The following is a 22,852-nucleotide window of genomic DNA, read 5'->3' as shown; positions in this document are numbered from 1 at the left end:
AAATACACTTTTTAAAAATGTGTTACAGCTGCCTCTCTAGGTCTGTAGTAATGTGATAAAATGTCTGGTAATTAGCCATCAACACTTCGATGAGATCAGAGAACATTTCTCTATTGGTTATTCATAAACTCTCCAGTTCAATGTGAAAACTGCTGATAAATATTCATAACCATTCAGTCTTAAGGCATTTCAAAGTTTTGTGTGTAGTTACTTAAGGAAGTAAAAATCTTACATAAAATAAAAAAAGACAGACCTGTCTCTGGTTCAGCATTCAGATTGGTTGTGACAAAGTTGGATGGAAAAAGGCCTACTCCTCTGTGGTTCTCTCCTTTCCACCAGTTTGGGTCACTGTGAGAATAAACATGGTTCAATCAGTCAGATAAGAGGTTTGGTAGATACTGACAAATGACAGATTAAAACCCTCCATGCATTCTGACCATTATATTTAACCCTTTAACCCCTGAGACATTATTTCAATGATGCTGTGAATTGTCGTCTGTTTCAGTGTCATTAAATCTGCTAAAAGTATGTGCTTGTGTTCCTTTTCTTCAGCGGTTTTGTTTTACTGTGTTTTAGGGTCAAAACACGGTGGAATAACAGAAAAAGACAAAGAGAGGAATTGATGTTTTATAGGATTTTACTAAATAATCTACTCAGAATGTACATCAATAAGGGATTTAGGATGTTTAACATGAACTGTGAACTGGAACACACTGAACAACAAGTATTTGAATTTTGTTCCAGTAGTTTTTGTTTTGGGGCTCTTTTTCCTAAATCAGTCCAGCTGCTTTTTGGCACATGGTTGACCTCCAAAAAGCAGTTACATGGTCAAAACTCAGTAAAAAATTAAATAAAAGGAAAAACACGGCAACACTGCAAACAGCAGTAAAAAATATAATGTGCTATGCACTTTTAATACCCCTCGGCCAAATATAGTGTAAGATTCTGTTGAAAGTTACTGACCTATAATTTAGATTAGATTGTCTTTCTGCAAAACCTATTACATACATATTTATATTTAAAAATACTATATTATAACTGCATAAGGCCATTTAACCTTGAAAAAGTAGGTCAAGGTCACCTATTTTCAGTAGGCTTCTGCTCCATGCCAAGATGCATCCACAGTATAAATTTGGTATGGATATCTCAATGCATTCTTCAGATAATGCGATTATGTCATTGACTAGACAGACAGACAGACAGATGGACAGACGACAAAACGATTACAACACCCCATCAGCCATTTCTGGCCAAGGGATAACAAAAAACCCACAAGGAAAACTGTCTATTTTAATAGTAAATTGGTCTCACTCACTGCTCTGTGTTTTGCCCCCTATTCCACGGGCAGCGGGGAGAGCACTGAGCATGCCCAGATGTCTATTGAAAGTGCAAGGTCTATTCTATCAGCACATTTTAACATTTTTTTTTATTGAGCAAACGGTTGAATTTTTAGGAATGTTTAAACTCCACCACTGTGCTCGTTGCCATTATCAATAAATCATACATACAGCATGAGCACCACAGACATGTTAAAGGGTTAACTGCATCTAAACATTCAATGCCAAACTATGCTTTGATATAGCTTCTGAGGTGCAATAACACTACATTTCCTTTGAAACTGGCCTTTTAAAGTCTGGTGGTGTGTTCTGAAACATTACCTGTCATCCAAAACCAGGATAAGTTCTCCTGCTTTGAAGGTAAGCTCATTATCTTCAGCTGCCTCAAAGTCGTACAGTGCCCGCACCTTCCTCACCTCCTGCCCACCACCCCCATTAGTGTAGTTTGGGGGGTCAGAGGTGATGGTGAGGGGCCGTGTCTCCACCTGCTGCTTCTGTTCCTGTAGGGAAAGCTCAATAGCTGGGGGAGTTTGGAAAAAGAGAGGAGACAGAGAGAAGACGGAGAGAAGAGGAGGATGTTCGTCACCGTTCCAGCACATATGGACTTGGCAGAGATGCACAGCTTATCATTATTATTTTTTTATTTTAACAAAACAAAGAGCTCTCACAAAACTACTTGAATGTAGGACAAAATAATCTGTGGAAGCAACGAAATAACCTACTAGTGCATGATAGCAAACGCACTGGAATAAATGTAAAATAGAAAGATCGCCATATAAAAACAATGCATTAGGTAAAGAAAACAGCTAAAGTTAAAGTGTTTTGAAAATGAAGTGCTGAATATAACAGTGTCTCACTCTACCTTTTGCCAAGTCATCATCGTCTGAGGTTTTGCTGGCAGCAGGTGCGCTGACCTTTGCGCTGGACCCCTGTAGTCAATATAGAAAGATAAGGTCATATCTGTGGGTGTGTGCTTTTCCATATTTGTGTGGTCAAAACCCAGAGACACATTCAATGTCACAAAACTCCAAACCCCATTATGTAAATCATGCAATTTTTGGGGAAGGTAACACATGGCAGGTTTATTTATATAGTGCATTTCATGTATAAAGGCAATTCAATGTGCTTTGCATAAATAAACTGAATAATCAGAGAGAACAAAGATAAGTGCTTACATAACACAAGAACAAAATATGACACCTAAGAGTACACTGAAATGCATCAACAGAGAATAAAATCATTATTAAAGCTGCAAGCGGCATCTAAAGGCCCTCGCCACGGGCACGTCCAGTAGAAGTATGTCCATCGTTCAGCTGGTGGCACTCTAGCACCAAATTTCAATGTCTTCTGATGAATGGGTGTAGGACTGGGAGATTGACAACTGATTCAAATTTGAGGCAGATCTTTGTTTTTATGTCCAAACTAAAGAAATTTTTGCATAAGTAAATCTGAAGGGTGCGCTATGCAGCTAAAATTAAATTTCTTCCTTTGAATGGGTGTAGGGCTGCGAGATGTACCACTAAGTCAAATTTAAGCCAAATCGGTGTTCGTATGTCCGAATTAATGCAATTTTCGTGAAGGTAAATTTGTAGGGGGCGCTATTGAGCGAAATGTCATTTTCTTTTGATAAATGGGTGTAGGCCTGGGAGATTGACAACTGATTCAAATTTGAGTCAAACTGGTGTTCGTATGTCCAAACTGAAGCAATTATCATAAAGGTAAAGTTGTAGGGGGCACTATAGCACCAAATGTAAAATTTTTTTTGATAAATGGGCGTAGGTCTGGGCAACAGACGTCTGAGTCAAATTTGAGCCAAATCGGTGTTCGTATGTCCGAACTGAAGCAATTTTAATAAAAAAATATTAAAAATTTTTGTAGGGGGGGCTGTAGTGCGAAATTTCAGTTTCTTTTGACAAACAGGTGTAGGCCTGGGAGGCAGATGCCTGAGCCAAATTTGAGCCAAATCGGTGTTCGTATGTCCGAACTGATGTCATTTTTGTAAATGTACATTTGTAGGGGGCGCTATAGTGCGAAATTTCAATTTCTTTTAATAAATGGGTGTAGGCCTGGGAGATAGACGTCTGATTCAAATTTACGTCGAATCGGTGTTTGCATGTCTGAGCTGAAGCAATTTTTGTGATGGTAAATTTTCGAAAAAACTTTGCAAAGTTTGCAACCTCGTTGCACAAAAACGGTGACACCAATTCAAAAAATTCAGCTAACTTTTGATGCCCCACTTCTCTAGATACTGTACACCAATTTTGAGCTCATTCGGCCAAACGGCCAAGGAGGACATAGTTAAAATACGACATCAGCGAAAACGCTGACTCAGCATTTTGGAAATTTCAATCCAATATGGCTGGCTAAGGGTTGGTTTTGGGGCGTGGCCATAATAATATTTTTTGTTTGTCTCCTCATGATGAATCTGTGTGCCAATTTTCGTGGCTCTTTGACAAACTTTATGTTGGACGCGCTCCCATTGGCGTAATGCATTTCCACTTTTCAAAGGGGCGCTGCCTGAACATTTCTTTACTGACATCTACAAACCCTATATGTAAATTCAATTTCTCGCACTTCTGAATTTTGGGCAAAATTTGGTGAGTTTTCGTAAATGTTCAGGGGGTCAAATTTGAGCTCAAAGAGCAGGAGAAAAAAAATAAGAATCTGAGCAAGAACAATACAGCCGTTTCTATGGCAACCACATATTTGGCCTTATTTGAAAGCTCTCGAGCTCCCCCACATGTCTGTCTCAGTGCCCTGAATGTGAATATGTGTGAGAGTGGCAACAGTGGCGAAAGGAGACCGCGTCACTGGCGATTTCGTCCCCATGCGCCCACTGCAGACTCCATAGGCCCTGCGCCGGCTTTACTCGGCTCAGGCCTAAAAATAAATAAATAAATATAAATTAAAGCCGCAAGCAACATCTAAAGGCCCTCGCCACGGGGACGTCCAGTAGAAGTATGCCCATCGTTCAGCAGGTGGCACTCTAGCACCAAATTTCAATGTCTTCTGATGAATGGGTGTAGGCCTGGGAGATTGACAACTGATTCAAATTTGAGGCAAACCTTTGTTTGTATGTCCGAACTAAAGAAATTTTTGTATAAGTAAATCTGAACGGGGCACTATGAAAGTAAAATTAAATTTCTTCCACTGAATGGGTGTAGATCTGCGAGATGTACCACTGAGTCAAATTTGAGCCAAATCGGTGTTTGTATGTCCGAATTAATGCAATTTTCGTGAATGTAAATTTGTAGGGGGCACTACTGAGCGAAGTGGCAATTTCTTTTGATAAATGGGTGTAGGCCTTGGAGATTGACAACTGATTCAAATTTGAGCCAAATTGGTGTTCGTATGTCTAACGTGAAGTAATTTTCATAAAGGTAAAATTGTAGGGGGCGCTATGGCACCGAATTTCAAATTTTTCTGATAAATGGGTGTAGGCCTAAGAGATAGACGTCTGAGTCAAATTTGAGCCAAATCGGTGTTCGTATGTCCGAACTGAAGCAATTTTAATAAAAAAATATTAAAAATTTTTGTAGGGGGGGCTGTAGTGCGAAATTTCAGTTTCTTTTGACAAATAGGTGTAGGCCTGGGAGACAGATGTCTGAGCCAAATTTGAGCCAAATCAGTGTTCGTATGTCCGAACTGATGTCATTTTTGTAAATGTACATTTGTAGGGGCGCTATAGTGCGAAATTTCAACACTGAAAAAGTACTTACAGTTACAGTAATTGCTACATGCAGTTTACGCTGGCCACTCCACCTTGATAATGTACTCATCCGGCTGAAAAGCTTCCCAACATACAAATGAATAAAATGTAACCCGAACCTGAACCTAAAACTATTTCATCTTCAGTGTGCAACAGTTTTCTACATTATTGGCCCTAAATTCCACAATTACCTTTCAGCATTATTGTAATTCATAAGCTTTGAGATCTAACAAGACTTCTGCACCTCCTTCTGAGTCTGTTTCCAACTGTTAACAGACTGAAGACGATCCTCCAACACAAGTTTCTGAGAATATTCTACATTCACAGGGTGTTAAATGTGTCATATAACAACCACAACCATCAATACTATGTGCAATATATCTATCACTGTCACTGCTGCTGCTACCTCATACATAACTACCTCAACATTCATTCATCCCGTGCAATACAATCATTCCCACATGTAATGGGTCAAAACACAGAAATGTCCCGTCAGAGAGCAAACTTTAATTGCCATTCCAACATTTATTTCAATATAAAGTAGCTCCTGGTTTTGGATAATGCCTTATGGTCCAACTAATGCAAAAAATGAATTTAAAAGTAAAAATGTGGGTCATTTAGCAACACTAATCGTCACAAATTGTCTCTAAAATGTCCCAGCAGAGAGATTTCGAATAGCGTTTTGACTCTAATATATATCCATCTGTGAATATTAATCACCCTCTGCACTATTATTATTCTGTATATATTCAACCATCCTGTGCAATACATTTATACATTTTTTTATATTCTCAATTTTATCCTTTTATCTTCATATATTTGTACATACAGTAAAGCTAACTGCACTGTCTTATAGGACTTTATCTTGTACATATTTTGCACCTTAGACTGCATTACATATAGTTATCTGTTTGCACTGAAAAAGGAGAAGCTCTCCAATCTTGTTGAACATTCAATATAATGACAATAAAGGGCATTCTATTCTATTCTATTCTATTCTATTCCACTGATCACTGTTCAGATTCAGTCAGATGTGGCTCCAAGCTCTAGTAACTGTCATATGTTGACTTGACGACACCAGGACATCTTACTTTAAACAGTTGTTCATGTTGGAAGTATCAGGCAAATTGAATGTAATTATTTGTAGGGTGGAGAGTGAATGTTGTTCATTAGTAAAGCAATTAGCAATAGTAGGCTGTGGTTAACCCTTTAGCCCCTGACGTGTCTGTGGTGAGCATTTATTTTAAATATTTTTTAAAATTTGACCGTTTGCTCAATAGGAAAAATTTCAAAACATGTTGAGAGAATAGACCTTGCACATGTGATAGACATGTGAGCATGCTCAGTGCATCCCCACCACCTGTGTAATGGAGGGTAAAACACAGAGCAGTGAGTGAGACTGACTCACCATAAAAATAGAAGTTTGGGCTTTTTTTTTTTTTTTTTTCACACCGTTTTCCTTATTGTTTTTTGTTTTTACTGTTTGCAGAGTTGTGACTTTTCTTACTACTACTGGATCAAAATTCAAATCCTTGTTGTTCAGTGTATCCCAATTCACAGTTCATGTTCAGCATCCTAAACCTCTTACTGACATACATTCTGAGTGCCTTATTTAGTAAAAACCTGTCAAATTTCAGTTCCTCTCTTTGCCTTTTTCTGTTATCCCTGTTTTGCCCTTAAAATAAACAGTAAAACAAAGCCGCTGAAGAAAAGGAACACAAGCACATACTAACAGCAGCGTTTATGACACTGAAACAGACGGCAATTCAAAGCAGCATGTTTCTTTGAAATAATGTCTCAGGGGTTAAATCAAAGAAGAAAAAAAGGGAATTTAGCATCTTCTCTAGTGGTTCACAATAGCAGAATAGTTGGATATGTGACACTTTCAGTCATAAACATCTGTTTGCAGTAAATGATTAAAAGCAGGTGAACACTGGGCAGCATCAGCGCAGCAGGATTCAGTCTACCTGCTGCTGTTTGCTCATGAGCTCACACAGATTAAATGTCATACGTGCTTGCCTCATAAGTCACCTGCTCTCCATTTAAGCAGGTTTCGCTGCCCTTCCCAATAATGCACCGCACCAACTGGAGCACAGCCAGTGGCAACAAGCTGATGACAGGGTAAATAAAATCCACAGCTACTGCACCATGGCTTTCACATGTGTGTTCTCAGTGATCTGACGGACAGATGGCAGTGGATCACATCCCTCCGATGAACAGTCTTCCACATTTCAGGCAAATTAATTCCAGATTATTAAGTAATCAGAGCTGAAAATTATTGACTCAACTGACTTATGTGTCTGTATTTCAGAGAGTTCACATGATTCCAACTGTAATCCCACCTTCTCTTCCAACAGTCGTTGAACCAGTTATGTGTGCTACCATCTATCTAGATAAACCAGGAAATTTGTTTCCTTACTTTCCTCTGAGATTATTTTATGTTCTGACGCACCCTGACGCCCAAAGCAAAACAAACAAAAAACAAATTAGGTGTATGACTATAAATTAGGCTGCATAATACTGTCAGAAGGTGGCAGCACAGGCTACGTGAATAATATAAATGCCACTTAAATTTTACATCTTAAGAATGTTTAATTCAAATTCTCTATTTATATAAATATTTATATAAATACCAAATTTCTAATTTTTTTCCTTTATAGTTCACTATCACTTGTGTTTTTTTTCTACCTGTCTTTCTCTTGCACGGGTGTGGTGTGTGTTGCTGCTGTCAACTGTGAAATTTTCCCATGGTGGGATCAATAAAGTCTTATCTTGTTTTATCTTATTTTATTTTATCTTATCTTATCCTATCTTGTTACACACAACTCCAACAAAAATAGGACCAATGTCCCTGTGTCTGACTGGCATGTTCTAGCAAGAATCAATAACAAGTTGAATTAAAATAACAGGCAAAAATTATGTAATAATGACAATGCAAATAAAGAAAAGGGTGTGGCAAGATGTAATCAGCATGAACAATGCAACAATAGACAAGAAAAGAAGAATACCAGCGACATAAAAAGAAAAAGAACATAACAAGACAAAAAATAGGACAAATGTCCCTGTATCTCACCAGTATGTTCTATCAAGAATCAATAATGGTCTTGATGCAGGAGATCAATCTTCCAATAGAAGTGAGTGGTACTTTCACTGGAGGAGAACTCAACTAATTAAATGAAAGTCCATATATGAGTTCCTATCAGTGCTCAATAGTAACTATATTGATATCTGTCACCATTTCCATGTTATAAACCATCAAAATATGAACCATTATAAGTAAAGGCAAAAGTTTAATGTTTCAAAAAGTCTTAAAAATGCAAACATCTACATTTCTCCAAACTGTTAGCAAAATTTGTAGGCATTGTCCCAAGGAAGCTACATAAAAATGTGAACTAAATCCAACCAGTAGTTTCATCAGAGAAAATGTTTGAAGAAATTGCAAGAGGAAGACAACGACGAAGACAAAGACACCGAACACAACCTTCACAGTAGCTCATGGCCTATCTGTTGGTAAACCAACAATATAAACGATGCTGCATGATTCAATGTCGGCCAAGCTGTATCTGTCAGACAGAAGTTGTCACATTTGAGTCTAGAATGCTGGTGTACAGAGGAGTAAAAGGTCGATTCAGTGACTGGAAGGTGCTCGGGTCCTGAGGTTGCAAAACAAGCAAAACATTAATAATTAAAGCTGCAAACAGCATTGGGCGGGACCTCGCACTGCGTGTTCCACCTCCCGCTACCATCAACACCTCAGCTCCACTCACACCTCTCCGTCCCGATACCAGCTCCCACCCTTTTGTGCCCGTCCTTCTTACATCCCTACAGAACACCAGTGGTCCTTTGCTGAAACTACCATCACCTTTTAATGAGGCTTTTATTTTGAAAAACCCTACTGTGTGTATGTCCGTGTGTGTGAGACAGAATCGGTTTGAATAATGAATTGAAATTGTATGAATAATTGAACATAAAAGTAATGATTTACCACATTCAAGGCTTTTATTTTGAAAACCCCTATTGTGTGTGCATGTGTGTGTTTATGGGAAAGAATACTTTTTAATGAAGAAAAACTGTATAGACAGCCAAGCATTTGGTCATAAAAATGATAAGAAGTTATTTAATGGTCATTATTTAGTATTTACAATAAGGCTTTTATTTTGAAAAAAAAGTACTGTGTGTACTCTTTCCTCTGAGTGCAAATTGTCACATACCCACAATGAAATGCAGCAAAACACAGTTTATGAATATATATAAAGGGAAACAACTTAACCAGGATTCGAACCCCAGTCCTCTGCGTGACAGCCCTATTCACTAACCATTACACTATCCAGTCAGACTACCACCGGCTGATCAGGCCTTTTAAAAGAGATGTGAATTTGTCAAAGTTAAAATCGAAAGTAAAAGTACTCTTCCAACAAATCGCGAGTATTCCATAACCATAGGTCCAATCTCAAAAATTATTTCACTTGTGGATTCTGCAGACTTGTGTGAATGTAATGATGTGTAACATGAGTGAAAAAAAGTCCGAAATGAGGAAGCAGTTATCGCGGGAACGTGAAGTCACATTGAAAGGCAGATTACCAACTTCCTGTTGGGAGTTAGATCATGGGTGTCAGTGTATGATTTGTCTGGCTCGATGAGACCAAGATTTTGACATTTGTTTCATGTGTCTGTGTCATTCCTACTGGCCGCTAGGGCAGTTTTTGTGTGTTTTGGTGTGTTTTTGAGTACGTAGGTAGTGCTACAGAGTCCATTTTGGCATCCAAGGGGTTAATTTTGATATTGTATCAAACTGTTTGCCAGCCATGACATGCATGCCAAATTTGGTGAGTTTTTGAGCATGTTAAGGGGGTCAAATGGCAGTTTAAATTGAAAAAAGTATGAAAATAAACAAATTTTAATAAATCCATAACCATACTTCCTATCGCAAAAAATTTTGCATGTGAGAGTTGTGGTAAGTCTTGTGAATGTATAGATGTATAACATATGGGGAAAAAGTCCAAAGTGAAAAATTAGTTCCAGACTTTGCATTTTTCCAGGGTTATTAAAAAAAAAAAACTAAGGCAGTTAAAACAAAGTTATGAGATCACTTTTTGAGAAAGGTTTACTCTATTTTTTGGTGCTATTTAGAAGTCACTACGACAAACTGTGTCATACAAGTTAGTTTTAGAAATTTTATTTTGAAAGGCAAATTGCGAACTCCCTGTTGGAGTTAGCTCATGGGTACGAGTGTATCATTTGTAGTGTATCATCAAACAAAACTTATGTCGTTGGTTTCATGTCGGTACAATATTCCTATTGGTCACTAGGGCTGTTTCGTTTGTTTTTTGTTTTTTTTTACATAGGTGGTTAGTTTTTGACTCACTCACAGAGTGAGAGGGCCTCACCTTTCACCTCGGTCCATAAAAATCAACCTCGTGTCAAAATAAAAACTAGCTACTACTTGCTTCCTGTGAGATTTTTTTGTTTTGTTTGAGGGTAGGTTCACTTTCCATATAACAGTAAGAAATCATGAGGATTTATGCGAAAAAAAAAAAAAATCATCTCATACATCATATCGACATTTATTGAAGGATTGGACTGTTAACTCCAGGGTAGAAATGTTTTAGTGTTGATTATAAGGCATTCAAATAAATAAGCATCCCAAATTGTGGGATTGTGCACTGTGATCAAACTGCTATAGACTTGCCATAGAACTGTAGAAATAAAAAAAACCTCACGTAAAGTGCAAATTATAAATTCAAGTATGTTCAGTGTAGTAGCAGCTCGTGTAAAATGATGTCTTGAAGGCAAAACATAGCGTTTGTCCAGTGTATTCACCATTTGTCTGAAGCCCCAGTTGTCAGTGGTGTTAATGGAGCACATACCTTTGACCAGGTAATGGCCAGTGGATTCTGTTATCTTTTCTCTCTGATGTTGATGAGTAGGAAGGTGTAGCGTAAAGAGATTTGGAGATTGAAGATTGCATGGCGGACGAAGTTGTAGACAGCTGGCACGTGCAAAGCAGGGGGCCAGGGGGGCTTGAGTCCCTGCCGCTTTGATCCTTTGCCTACAAGTGCCCTTTTTGTTTTGTTTTTTTTTTGTTTTGTTTTTTTTGCGCAGAAAACTGCATGACTAAAATTTTCGTGACTAAAATTTTGATTAATGATAATAAATGTTCAGAGTGGTTTAATTTGGCTGTCACTGGACCTGGTCATGGTGCCCTTTCATCTCTGTCACACCGCACACACACACACAGACACACGCGCGCACGCACACACACGCGCACGTGTCATGCGGTCTGGAGAATGAATGAGGAGGAGGAAAGCGCCGCGATTCGAGGTACGTGAGAGTCCACCCCACTATCTGCCCAAAACATTCACTTTTCGCTTTTGGTCCTGATCCTATTCTTCAACAACTATAGTTTTGGGGCCAAAAACCGATCGTGAGTAAATAATTCAATATCACCGTCACATCATGGTGTGAGCTCCCAGACTAGCCCACTCTGCAACAGCTGGGTGCCCACCTGAGTCTGAGTCCTGCTGAAGCACTTACACATACAGTACAGGCCAAAAGTTTGGACACACCTTCTCATTCTTTGCATTTTCTTCATTTTCATGACTATTTACATTGTAGATTCTCACTGAAGGCATCAAAACTATGAATGAACACATGTGGAATTATGTACTTAACAAAAAAGTGTGAAATAACTGAAAACATATCTTATATTCTAGTCTCTTCAAAGTAGCCACCCTTAGCTCTGATGACTGCTTTGCACACTTGCCATTCTCTTGATGAGCATCAAGAGGTAGTCACCTGAAATGGTTTCCTAACAGTCTTGAAGAAGTTCCCAGAGATGCTTAGCACTTGTTGGCCCTTTTGCCTTCACTCTGCGGTCCCGCTCACCCCAAACCATCTCGATTGGGTTCAGGTCTGGTGACTGTGGAGGCCAGGTCATCTGGCGCAGCACTCCATCACTCTCCTTCTTGGTCAAATATCCCTCACACAGCCTGGAGGTGTGTTTGGGGTCATTGTCCTGTTGAAACATAAATGATGGTCCAACTAAACGCAAACCGGATGGAATGGCATGTCACTTCAGGATGCTGTGGTAGCCATGCTGATTCAGGTTGCCTTCAATCTTGAATAAATCCCCAACAGCGTCACCAGCAAAGCACCCCCACACCATCACACCTCCTCCTCCATGCTTCACGGTGGGAACCAGGCATGTAGCATCCATCCGTTCACCTTTTCTGCGTCGCACAAAGACACGACGGTTGGATCCAAAGATCTGAAATTTGGACTCATCAGACCAAAGCACAGATTTCCACTGGTCTAATGTCCATTCCTTGGGTTTCTTGGCCCAAATAAATCTCTTCTGTTTGTTGCCTCTCCTGAGCAGTGGTTTCCTAGCAGCTATTTGACCATGAAGGCCTGATTCACGCAGTCTCCTCTTAACAGTTGTTGTAGAGATGTGTCTGCTGCAAGAGCTCTGTGTGGCATTCATCTGGTCTCTAATCTGAGCTGCTGTTAATTTGCGATTTCTGAGGCTGGTGACTCAGATGAACTTATCTTCAGCATCAGAGGTGACTCTTGGTCTTCCTTTCCTGGGGCGGTCCTCATGTGAGCCAGTTTCGTTGTAGCGCTTGATGGTTTTTGCGACTGCACTTGGGGACACATTCAAAGTTTTTGAAATTTTCTAGACTGACTGACCTTCATTTCTTAAAGTAATGATGGCCACTCGTTTCTCTTTACTTAGCTGATTGGTTCTCGCCATAATATGTATTCTAACAGTTGTCCAATAGGGCTGTCAGCTGTGCATCAACCTGACTTCTGCACAACACAACTGATGGTCCCAACCCCATCAATAAGGCAAGAAATTCCACTATGTAACCCTGACAAGGCACACCTATGAAGTGAAAACCATTTCAGGTGACTACCTCTTGATGCTCATCAAGTGAATGCCAAGGGTGTGCAAGGCAGCCATCAGAGCTAAGGGTGGCTACTTTGAAGAAACTAGAATATAAGATATGTTTTCAGTTATTTCACACTTTTTGTTAAGTACATAATTCCACATGTGTTCATTCATAGTTTTGATTGGGAGATTTTTTTGGTGAATTGAGCAAAAAAAAAAATCTTGAATTAAGCAAAAAATCTGCCAGTGGAACAAGTGAAAATTATCTTACTAAGCTTTCTTGAAATAAGATTTTCCAGATCTATTGTCTCAAACCAAGTTCTTATATCTCACTGAAAAGTTACTCTTTAGGTGATTTTGTCTTATTTTAAGTGTGATGAGATATTTGGACTAGAAATGAGAAAAATACACCTGGTAAGATTTAGATTTTTGCAGGGTATTAACACACAAAAACTTCTACACATCACATCTTTATTTCCACTTATATATAAACTGAACATCAAAAGAAACTTATCACATATTCTATGTGATGCCATTTCACACCATTTTATTAAATATGAAAACAAATTCTTTCTTGTTTTTTAAAAAAAACATTGAATTAAATAACAAAATACAACAAACAAAACAGTGGATGAGTATCCAAAGGATAATGTAAAATATGACAAAGGGTAGTTCAACAAAGTTCACATTTAGCAACAAACAACATTATTAATCCACAGCACGTCAAAGATCTCAATCCCATTGAACATCTGTGGGATATTCTTGGTAGATCCGTGTATGCTAGGCATCCAGCACCTGGCAACCGCCAGATGCTCATACAGGCCCTTCAGGAAGAGTGGGACAACATCCCCCAAGATAGGATCAGGAGGTGGATCCAGAGTATGTGCAGAAGGTGCACAGCCTGTGTTAGGGCTCAAGGAGGACACACCCAGTACTGAGGACATTGATCTGGACCATTTGGTCAATCTTTGACTTGCTGTGGATTAATAATGTTGCTTGTTGCTAAATGTGAACTTTGTAATTGGTGGTTATTCGTTTTCATGTGCCCTTTTGGAAGTTTGAGCCCCTGCCCCTTTATAGCTCTCTGCACGGCCCTGGTAGACAGAGTTGTTTTTTTTGTTTTGGTTTTTCATAAGATTATCATAAAGGTCGCGTTGGTTAAACTTTAGATGGTTAAAAAGGTTTGTTGTGTTACCGGTCGGTGCGGACACAACTACGAAACACTTTTTGTACGTGATGTGTTTTTGCTCTTCGTCTTCTTCATCAAACCCAAAGTGATTCCATACAGTTGAATTTGACTTGCCTTTTTTTGTTTACCAAGCACTTCTGCTGTGATTCTCCTGCCATTTTTCAAGACTGCTGGGTACTGCTGTCTTGGTGGGGTGGACCTGCTGGCTAGCTGGCAGCTGTAGCTTAGAGGGGGGCAGGGCGGAGCAGCTCATGGTAGCTTGCATGCGCGTGAATGAAAACAATTCAAAATTAATAATCGTTTTTTCTTGATTACATAATTTTTGTAATCACTGAGTGTAATAATCGAAATCGTAATTGAATTTCGATTAACTGCACAGCCCTACAACTCAGGTCCTGACCCATATAAGGCTGTTGCATAACAAGTCATAACATGCAGACAACAACCTATAAAGAAAACACAAAGACTTGAGTTGGTCCATCCACCAAAGCCACAGACAGCCCTAATCCTTCGAGATCCACACGCACATGAGAATGATGTGAAATATGTGAAGAGGAAATTCCATTGTAAGCTCCTATCATACAAATGCAGTGAGACAAGCACCACCCAACCAAACGCTTCCCACTGACAACACACAGGTCTGCATTTAAAACTACAGCCTTAAACACAGCCTAAGGCTACACAAAACACACAGAGATTCTGTTATTGTGGTCAGCGGGTTGGAACCAATTAGGAAGATATACAGAAAAACTCACTGTCAGATAAGTGTGAGCAGAGTGACAGCTGTCAACAGATTGGTTTTGTTTATCCTATTTACAGACAAAGCATTAAGGTATCAGCTTGTACAGTGGTTTAATAAAATGCTTTTTTTTCTCAGCCTTTTTGGCAAGCAGCCAAATGATACTTCCTGTTTGAAAATCAGGGTTAAATCATGGTTGTAAAAGCAGATATAGGTATATTTAGGGGGTTGCAGGAGTTCAAGGTTGGTAGTTGAAAAAAGAAAGTATTAAAATGGAGTTGGTAGAGATTGTAACAAGTTACATTTAAGAACTTTCAAAGCCAAACATGAATGCATTCTAAGATCTATTTCACAAATACTGGCCAAATAGAATATTAAATACAATTGGAACACCAAACATTGTAATATGGGAATAGCCTCAAATGACAAGTGAAAATACAATTCAATTAAGGGTCTAATGTGTTTGATTTAGGAGAATTGAGGGGGATCTAATTGCAGAAATAGAAAAACAACACCCCAGAACAGACTTTCTCATCTTCTGTTTACCATTTTATAGTGGTGACGTTCAGTGTTAAGGGAACATACATTCATTCATTCATTTTCTGAACCTGCTTTATCCTCACTAGGGTCACGGGGGTCGCTTGGAGCCTATCCCAGCTACATAGGGGCGAAGGCAGGGTACACCCTGGACAAGTCGCCAGTTCATCGCAGGGCTGACATATAGAGACAAACAATCACTCTCACATTCACACCTATGGGCAATTTAGATTAACCAATTAACCTATTAGTGCATGTCTTTGGATGGTGGGAGGAAGCCGGAGTACCCGGAGAGAACCCACGCAGACACGGGGAGGACATGCAAACTCCACACAGAAAGGTCCCACCCCCCGTCGACTGGTGTTGGAATCGAACCCAGGAACTTCTTGCTGTGAGGCACGAGTGCTAACCACTGTACCACCATGTCGCCGTTAAGGGAACATTAGTATCGTTTTCTTTGTCTGAGAAGGAACCAGACCTTTTATTCCCTTAATTAAACCCAGAATGGCCAACACAAACTGACTCCAATGAGGGGCTTCCACATGGTTTGCTGTCGCTGTAGGTCAGGGCAGGAGGGTTTTCAGTTGTTTTCAATCCGCAACTTCACTGCTAAATGTCACTATGTATCAGACTGGACCTTTAAAACAGTTTGACCGCCTCAGTATGTAATAGGGATGGAGGGCATAAACAAAAATGGAAGTCATGATGGTAGCCAGTGGATGATTACATCTGTTGAACATACAATTCAATTCCACAGTAAGCAAGACAGGCGTGAGATGCTTAGAATTATAGTTACACTTAGATTCAAAGAAGGACGGTGGTTATTTATTTAGAGAAGCTCATAGATATTTGGTCTTTGTAAAACTAAGAGAGTAAATTTTAGTTTAAAGGTCGCCAAAGAAAATCATGGCTTGTGCAACAAGAAAGATGGAGATGCAGAGGTAAACATCATCATCTGCATAAAGATACTGTAGATGCTCACATACCTGTGAGGAAGGTGAGGGAAAAGTGACACCTTCTTCTTTCAGGGACTTGATTGTGGCCCCGACCAGACTGAGCTGGGGATCCTTCTGGAAGTCCTCTGCCCACTCCACCATGAGAGCTTTCAGCTTCTCATTCACCTTAGGATGGGACTGCAGAGAAACAAAACAAAGCCATGCACAATTTAAGGAAAACCTGTGATATGCACTAACACTGGTCAATACTTCGATGTCAGTATGACTTGAGACGACCACTGCATAAACTTGCATAAAAGCTACACAGGTCAAGTGTGTTCCCTGCTAACACATACCCAAATGCTGAACAGACTATGCCTAAATAGTGAAATAAATAAATAAATATATACACACACATACATATATTTTTAACATGTTTTTATTGAACAAAATTGTCTATGAGCATCCAAACAATTACACAGAACATTAATTGAAGTACATTATGTTTTGATTTCTCCAAACTGCTTTCAAATATTGTATTCTGAATTCAACAAACTTCCCTCAGTCAGGAAAGGAGACAACATTATTTAATTAAAAAAAAGAATACTAATAATTCAAAATAAACTAAAGCAACAAGTGAAAAAACTGATCTGTTATATTGCCCAGGTGTATCCATGGAAAAATAAAAGAATATCTGTAAAACAACTAGATACTACTATATCACTACTACACAGAAATATAGATAAACTATCATCATCATGTCCGTGGTGAAGTAATATATTTTGTACAATACAGGTAGGACTTGTAGGTTACACAAATACTCATGGGTTACAACTCTGTCTGTGACTTTCTGTCTGAGCAAAGGGATATGAGTAGAAAAAACAGAGATCAATTACATACCTTGCTCAGAACATTCCGCACTTCACTGGCAAACTCTCGAGAGCAGATTTCCAAGTGGAATATTTTGCCACAGTTTGATACACAGGCCCCCAACAACTGCAAGGCAATTCAAATCATTATTAAAAAAAGGCAAAATGACATTAAACAGATGGTATTTACAAAGTAAAATGAAAGTAAAACTCCTAAAAAATTCACATTTTCCATAGTTTTAAACTCAGGTGGAGAGAGGGAGATTTGTTTTTGCATGCCTGAAGCTACTTAATTATTAAACATGTATTATAACATGGTCTCCACAATATGATGGGGTCATGACATGTGAATGTGTTTGCTCAGAAAAAGAGATGTCATTACTTGGCTGAGTAAGGAGTTCCCTGCAGTGAAAATCACTGAGTTTCCTAGGCACATTAACTCGATGACAGCTCAAAAGCAGTTAAAATTAATAACTGGACTTTACCTTCTACATTAAAACAATGTTGTAAAGCTAAGTTTTATTTGTGTTTTTTATTTGACCTAGTAAACAAAAACTGTCACTCACTTCCTACCCCTGACATTTAATGCAGTTTCCCCGTAAATGAAGCACTTCCAATTAACCAGCTTTATAATACTGTCCTTGTGGCTTTGTGAGCGTGTGTGTATATATATATATATATATATATATATATATATATATATATATATATATATGCGAAGCTCAGCTTCCCCTAAAATTATGAAAATTAAATGGTCAATATGTATGGTTGTGTTGACATTCCATTGACTACAAATGTGTTAGAACACATTCATCTCAAAGACGAGTTCATTCCGAATCAGCTTTATCACAAATCAACGGACTCAATGTTGTTAACTTCTCATACATTCCCGTTGCGCTGTTTTCTCATACGATCTATGGTCAATGCATTTGCCCATAGATGCTCAGCGTCCATGCACTTCAATGGGACTTAATGGAACAGTTTTTTCATTGCCTCAAAACTGGACAGTAATTGGATAAATGCCACGATGTTGTCCCGCCCCTGGACGCTCAGCGTCTCTGGGGGTGAATAGAGCTGTGGGTGGACCTCGGCTGGGCTGGACGCCGGGCTTCCATGTGCTGATTGGAGGATCAGTCGAAAGGCTGAATCCCATTTGATTGACAGCTATTTTGAGATATACTCCTTCAATTGACAGAGTTCAGTTTAATACCGTCGTGCATTCTGCTTGTGAAATTGAGAGAGAAACCACTACGAAATTACTTGTTCATTTCTTACAGGGTGGGGAAGCAAAATTTACAATGAACATTTAGTTATTTTTTCTCAGCAGGCACTACGTCAATTGTTTTGAAACCAAACATATATTGATGTCATAATCATACCTAACACTATTATCCATACCTTTTCAGAAACTTTTGCCCATATGAGTAATCAGGAAAGCAAACGTCAAAGAGTGTGTGATTTGCTGAATGCACTCGTCACACCAAAGGAGATTTCAAAAATAGTTGGAGTGTCCATAAAGACTGTTTATACTGTAAAGAAGAGAATGACTATGAGCAAAACTATTACGAGAAAGTCTGGAAGATACTATTAAAGAAGAATGGGAGAAGTTGTCACCCGAATATTTGAGGAACACTTGTGCAAGTTTCAGGAAGCATGTAAAGGCAGTTATTGAGAAAGAAGGAGGACACAGAATAAAAACATTTTCGATTATGTAAATTTTCTTGTGGCAAATAAATTCTCATGACTTTCAATAAACTAATTGGTCATACACTGTCTTTCAATCCCTGCCTCAAAATATTGTAAATTTTGCTTCCCCACCCTGTACACTGTAAATAAAACACACTCATTGTACTTCCTTGTTTCAATTTAACATAATTTCAACGTTTTCTTGTTTACTTGGTACAATAAGGTCACTGACCATTTTCTTAAAAAGGAACGGAGGGCCGAATTTATGTTTAAATAACATGACAATTTTTTTGATGTAAGCCGACAATGAGCTTCCCCTCTCTGAAAGACGAGCAGCTGCGACAGATAGATAGATAGATAGATAGATAGATAGATAGATAGATAGATAGATAGATAGATAGATAGATAGATAGATAGATAGATAGATAGATAGATAGATAGATAGATAGATAGATAGATAGATTGATTGATTGATTGATTGATTGATTGATTCACACACACACACAATAAAGTATCCAAAGACTGGAGTTTTAGGTTCACTGATTCACTGACATAATTATAGTTATGGACATGAAAATGTAGCTCTTTAAATGTAAGAAGCTAGGAGTGAAGGTTTTTGAGACCATATAACAAACTCACATTGAGGGCCTGCATGGCAACATGAGGCACTTTGTGGTTGACTCTCTTCATAATTGACCTCAGGCTCTCCTTTGGTCTGCAACACAACAGTACACAAGCACAAAAATCAACAATAACACATGCTATATCTGTAAAAGGGCCTGGCCAAGTCAAAGTGAATATCAGGGTCAATTTCTTTTTTCTCTATAACAATATTTTTGATTACTCAGCATGAAAGACATATATCTCTAGTTTATAAAATTGTGTTTATTTAATTTGTACCTCAATTACAACTGGATATATAAGAAAATATATTAGAATACAGTGTAAATTAAGAACAGTAAAGGTTTTAAATGAATGTATACAGCATAAATTCAGAACGGAACTCGCAATGTGTAAATAAATATTTTTAAAATATATGCCTTTCTAATCTTATATTCCATAATAATCAAACACTATAATGATTCTGAATGTTATTATTAAAAAAACACAGCAGAAAGATGTGTATTAAATATAGTAATGAAACATATGTCACCAAAGACTGATAATTTCATCAGTATCTTAATAAAATCTTTGATTCTTATTATGGTGCATCACACTGAACACCCCACTCCGTTACTGTTTTGGAATCTCACTCCATTACTATGAACTAATGTCTTTTAAAACAAAAATAAAAAATGATAACAGTTTCATTTTTGGATATAATGTACTCTCATTTATTAAGAAAAGTGTGGTATGCTACATATTTGCACTTTTCTTGAAGAACAGCACTTTTTGGCATTTTTTCCAAACCTTGAATAACTGCTGTATATTTTTCTTCACTCCGTTACTTTGTCAATGATGATAAATTCATGTTTTTATTAAATATTTGGTCATTATTCCTTAATGACATGTTAAAGAACTTGCTAAGACCTACAATTTGAGGTATTACAGTTGCTGCTAAATAAATGTTTAAAAACAGACATGGAATGATTAGTGTTTAGTGCTCAGTGCTTTCTCACTCCGTTACTTTTCGGCCCTAAACAAAATGAAAATTATACATACATAATAAGATGAATATGAAGTAAAACAGGCTCTAAAATGTAAAAGAATTACAAGACTCAACAAAACATAAAAGACTACTAAGATGTGACAAAACAACACCCAAACAAAAACAACATTTAATTTATAACAAGACATGTATTTTAACCTGCAAAAGTTAATGAGATGACATTGGCAGAGAAGATACAAGAAGTAAAGACCATAAAATATACAAGAAGGTGAAATTGTCATATGGTATTTAAACCCTAAGACAGAGGTAGAACATTAAAAAGTAATACAATATGCATACATAAAACTAAGCAAAACAAAACAATGAAACATTGTGTTAAAGCTGACAATGTAAACAAAATAAATCCTACAGACAAAAGAAATATGTGCACACAATATAGTTTTAAACTGACAATAAATACTGTTTTTGTTTTATCACCAAGTCTTAGTGCATACTGTCGCTTACCCATTGGATGTTGTCCCAATCCGATCGCAGATGTCCATAATAAGCCCCCAGTCATCTGTTGTGTTGGTTTCATTGGTTGCCTTCTCTGGAACAGTAACATATTTTGTCAAGTGAGAAAGGTTCTTTCCTGGAATCAAAGCTTCTTGCCTATATTCATGAGACTGTATGTGATGGGAAATGGGCAAATTTTGTTGGACAAAATAAATAAAGCAACCACTTTCAAGTTACAGCCTTAAAGATTCCTTAATGGGATGCTTAAGTTGCACATGTTTATGGAGAATGGAAGTTTATGGAGTTACAGGAAGGTCAGTCATTTGACCTTATGAAAAACTAGTCAGAGGATGATAGTCACACTCACTAATTACACATCATTTCCTGTTTGACATACAGTATCATACTCAAGTCTTAGGTCATCTTAGCTTTGCTGTTTTCAAAGGGTTGTAAGAGTGGTTTTATGTCAATGAAGACACAAAACAAGAAAGCGAAGGAAATGTATTTAATGCAGGACAAGAATTATTACTTTGATCAGTAAAAAAAGATGTTTTTAGTTATATATTTCATTATATTCCAGTTGTCTCTTGCTACAGGGACTGAGAAACCTACTAGGTCACTATAACTTAGTTGAAACGACAAACCACACGATGACCAAAGACATGTACACAGCACCGCAGTATGTCTATTTCTTCCCTAAATAAAAATGTATGATTTACATAGATTACTGTAAATGTAACACTAAAATACGATGGTCCATCTCCTCTAATACACTCTCTTATTGGTTTGGTAATTTCGGCAGTAGTGCTCAAGTCATTATGATTATTACATGATGGCATCACTAATACCGAAACGAGAAAAACAAAACCACTTTAATTCGGGTCAAGTGATATATAAGGTAGCTATCATTAGCCAGTCACTGGCCCAAAGTTCATATAGCGTTACTTAATAATCATCTGGTCATTCTGACAAATCAATTGATGGTGATGAATTAATCTAATGGAAGTTATTTTTAACCATTACACTTCTCGGCTACAGACAAATCTAGACGTGACATGTTGCCAAACTGGCAATTCTTACTAAACTCTACGAACGACCCAACTCTAGCTAAGCTAGTGTTAGCTTTAAGCCCTGTTGGTCCATCGTAAGCTAGCTCTGACTTACTCAAAACAAAAAAGAAACAGCGGTTCACTTACCAACATCTTGGTCAAATGGGTTTGGGGCAAATAAAGGCATTCTAACGATTTAAAAACAATTCCAGGTAGTAGAAGAAACAAAGGGTTATGTCTTCTCGAGACTAAACCTATACAAATATCTCTTCCTTGTCCATTAAACTAACACCAGTTGCTCTTCCGGAAACTTGGCTGTCTTCGATATTGCCTGATTTTTTTTTTTTTTTAATTATGAAAATTGCTCAAAACAATATTGTGGTGCTTATAGATTTTTATGTTCGGTTTTATATTCCTGGAAAAATATTACATTGGCTGAAATGTTCGAAAAGAAAACCAAGCACAATTGTTAATAATTTAAAGCCTCTGTAAATTAAATGCCCGATAAATACTAGTACAATACTGACCTCTAGTGGTGCACAGACAAACGTGAACTTAATACCATGTACACAGTAAAAATACCCCTCTAAACCAGTGGCCTAAACTGCTTACTAAGGCTTCTAAGCTTCCAGTTAAACATGTGTGCATCACTTGTTGAATAGACATGTATATTATTACATATAGATCATTGTTGCGGATATAGTATTGGAACTCCCTTACCTTTTGACAGGAGAAGATATTCACAGTACAACATGAAGGGCCATACAGAAAATGTTCAGTATCACTGCAGCAGTACTTACATAGTTG

The 22,852-nt window shown here is 37.9% G+C and overlaps 1 protein-coding gene across 1 annotated transcript in view; it reads right to left on the bottom strand.

Moving 5' to 3' along the window:
* Positions 1 to 22,370, bottom strand: part of stam2 (signal transducing adaptor molecule (SH3 domain and ITAM motif) 2) — a 46,542-nt gene extending 24,172 nt beyond the window's left edge. Inside the window, exons 1-8 of the mRNA XM_030125216.1 lie at positions 22,193 to 22,370; positions 21,006 to 21,090; positions 19,532 to 19,607; positions 17,238 to 17,333; positions 16,389 to 16,535; positions 2,200 to 2,266; positions 1,659 to 1,857; positions 254 to 348 (exon numbers count right to left, since the gene is read on the bottom strand). Coding sequence (XP_029981076.1) covers positions 254 to 348; positions 1,659 to 1,857; positions 2,200 to 2,266; positions 16,389 to 16,535; positions 17,238 to 17,333; positions 19,532 to 19,607; positions 21,006 to 21,090; positions 22,193 to 22,232 — 805 coding nt within the window. The 5' untranslated portion in view covers positions 22,233 to 22,370. The remainder of the gene's footprint in view (positions 1 to 253; positions 349 to 1,658; positions 1,858 to 2,199; positions 2,267 to 16,388; positions 16,536 to 17,237; positions 17,334 to 19,531; positions 19,608 to 21,005; positions 21,091 to 22,192) is intronic.
* Positions 22,371 to 22,852: the final 482 nt, after the last annotated feature.

The sequence above is a fragment of the Sphaeramia orbicularis genome, chromosome 21, assembly GCF_902148855.1.
Source record: "Sphaeramia orbicularis chromosome 21, fSphaOr1.1, whole genome shotgun sequence".
Classification (NCBI taxonomy): Eukaryota; Metazoa; Chordata; class Actinopteri; order Kurtiformes; family Apogonidae; genus Sphaeramia; species Sphaeramia orbicularis.
Note: the sequence above shows the minus strand (reverse complement) of the source record. Positions and strands in the feature narration are given on the sequence as shown.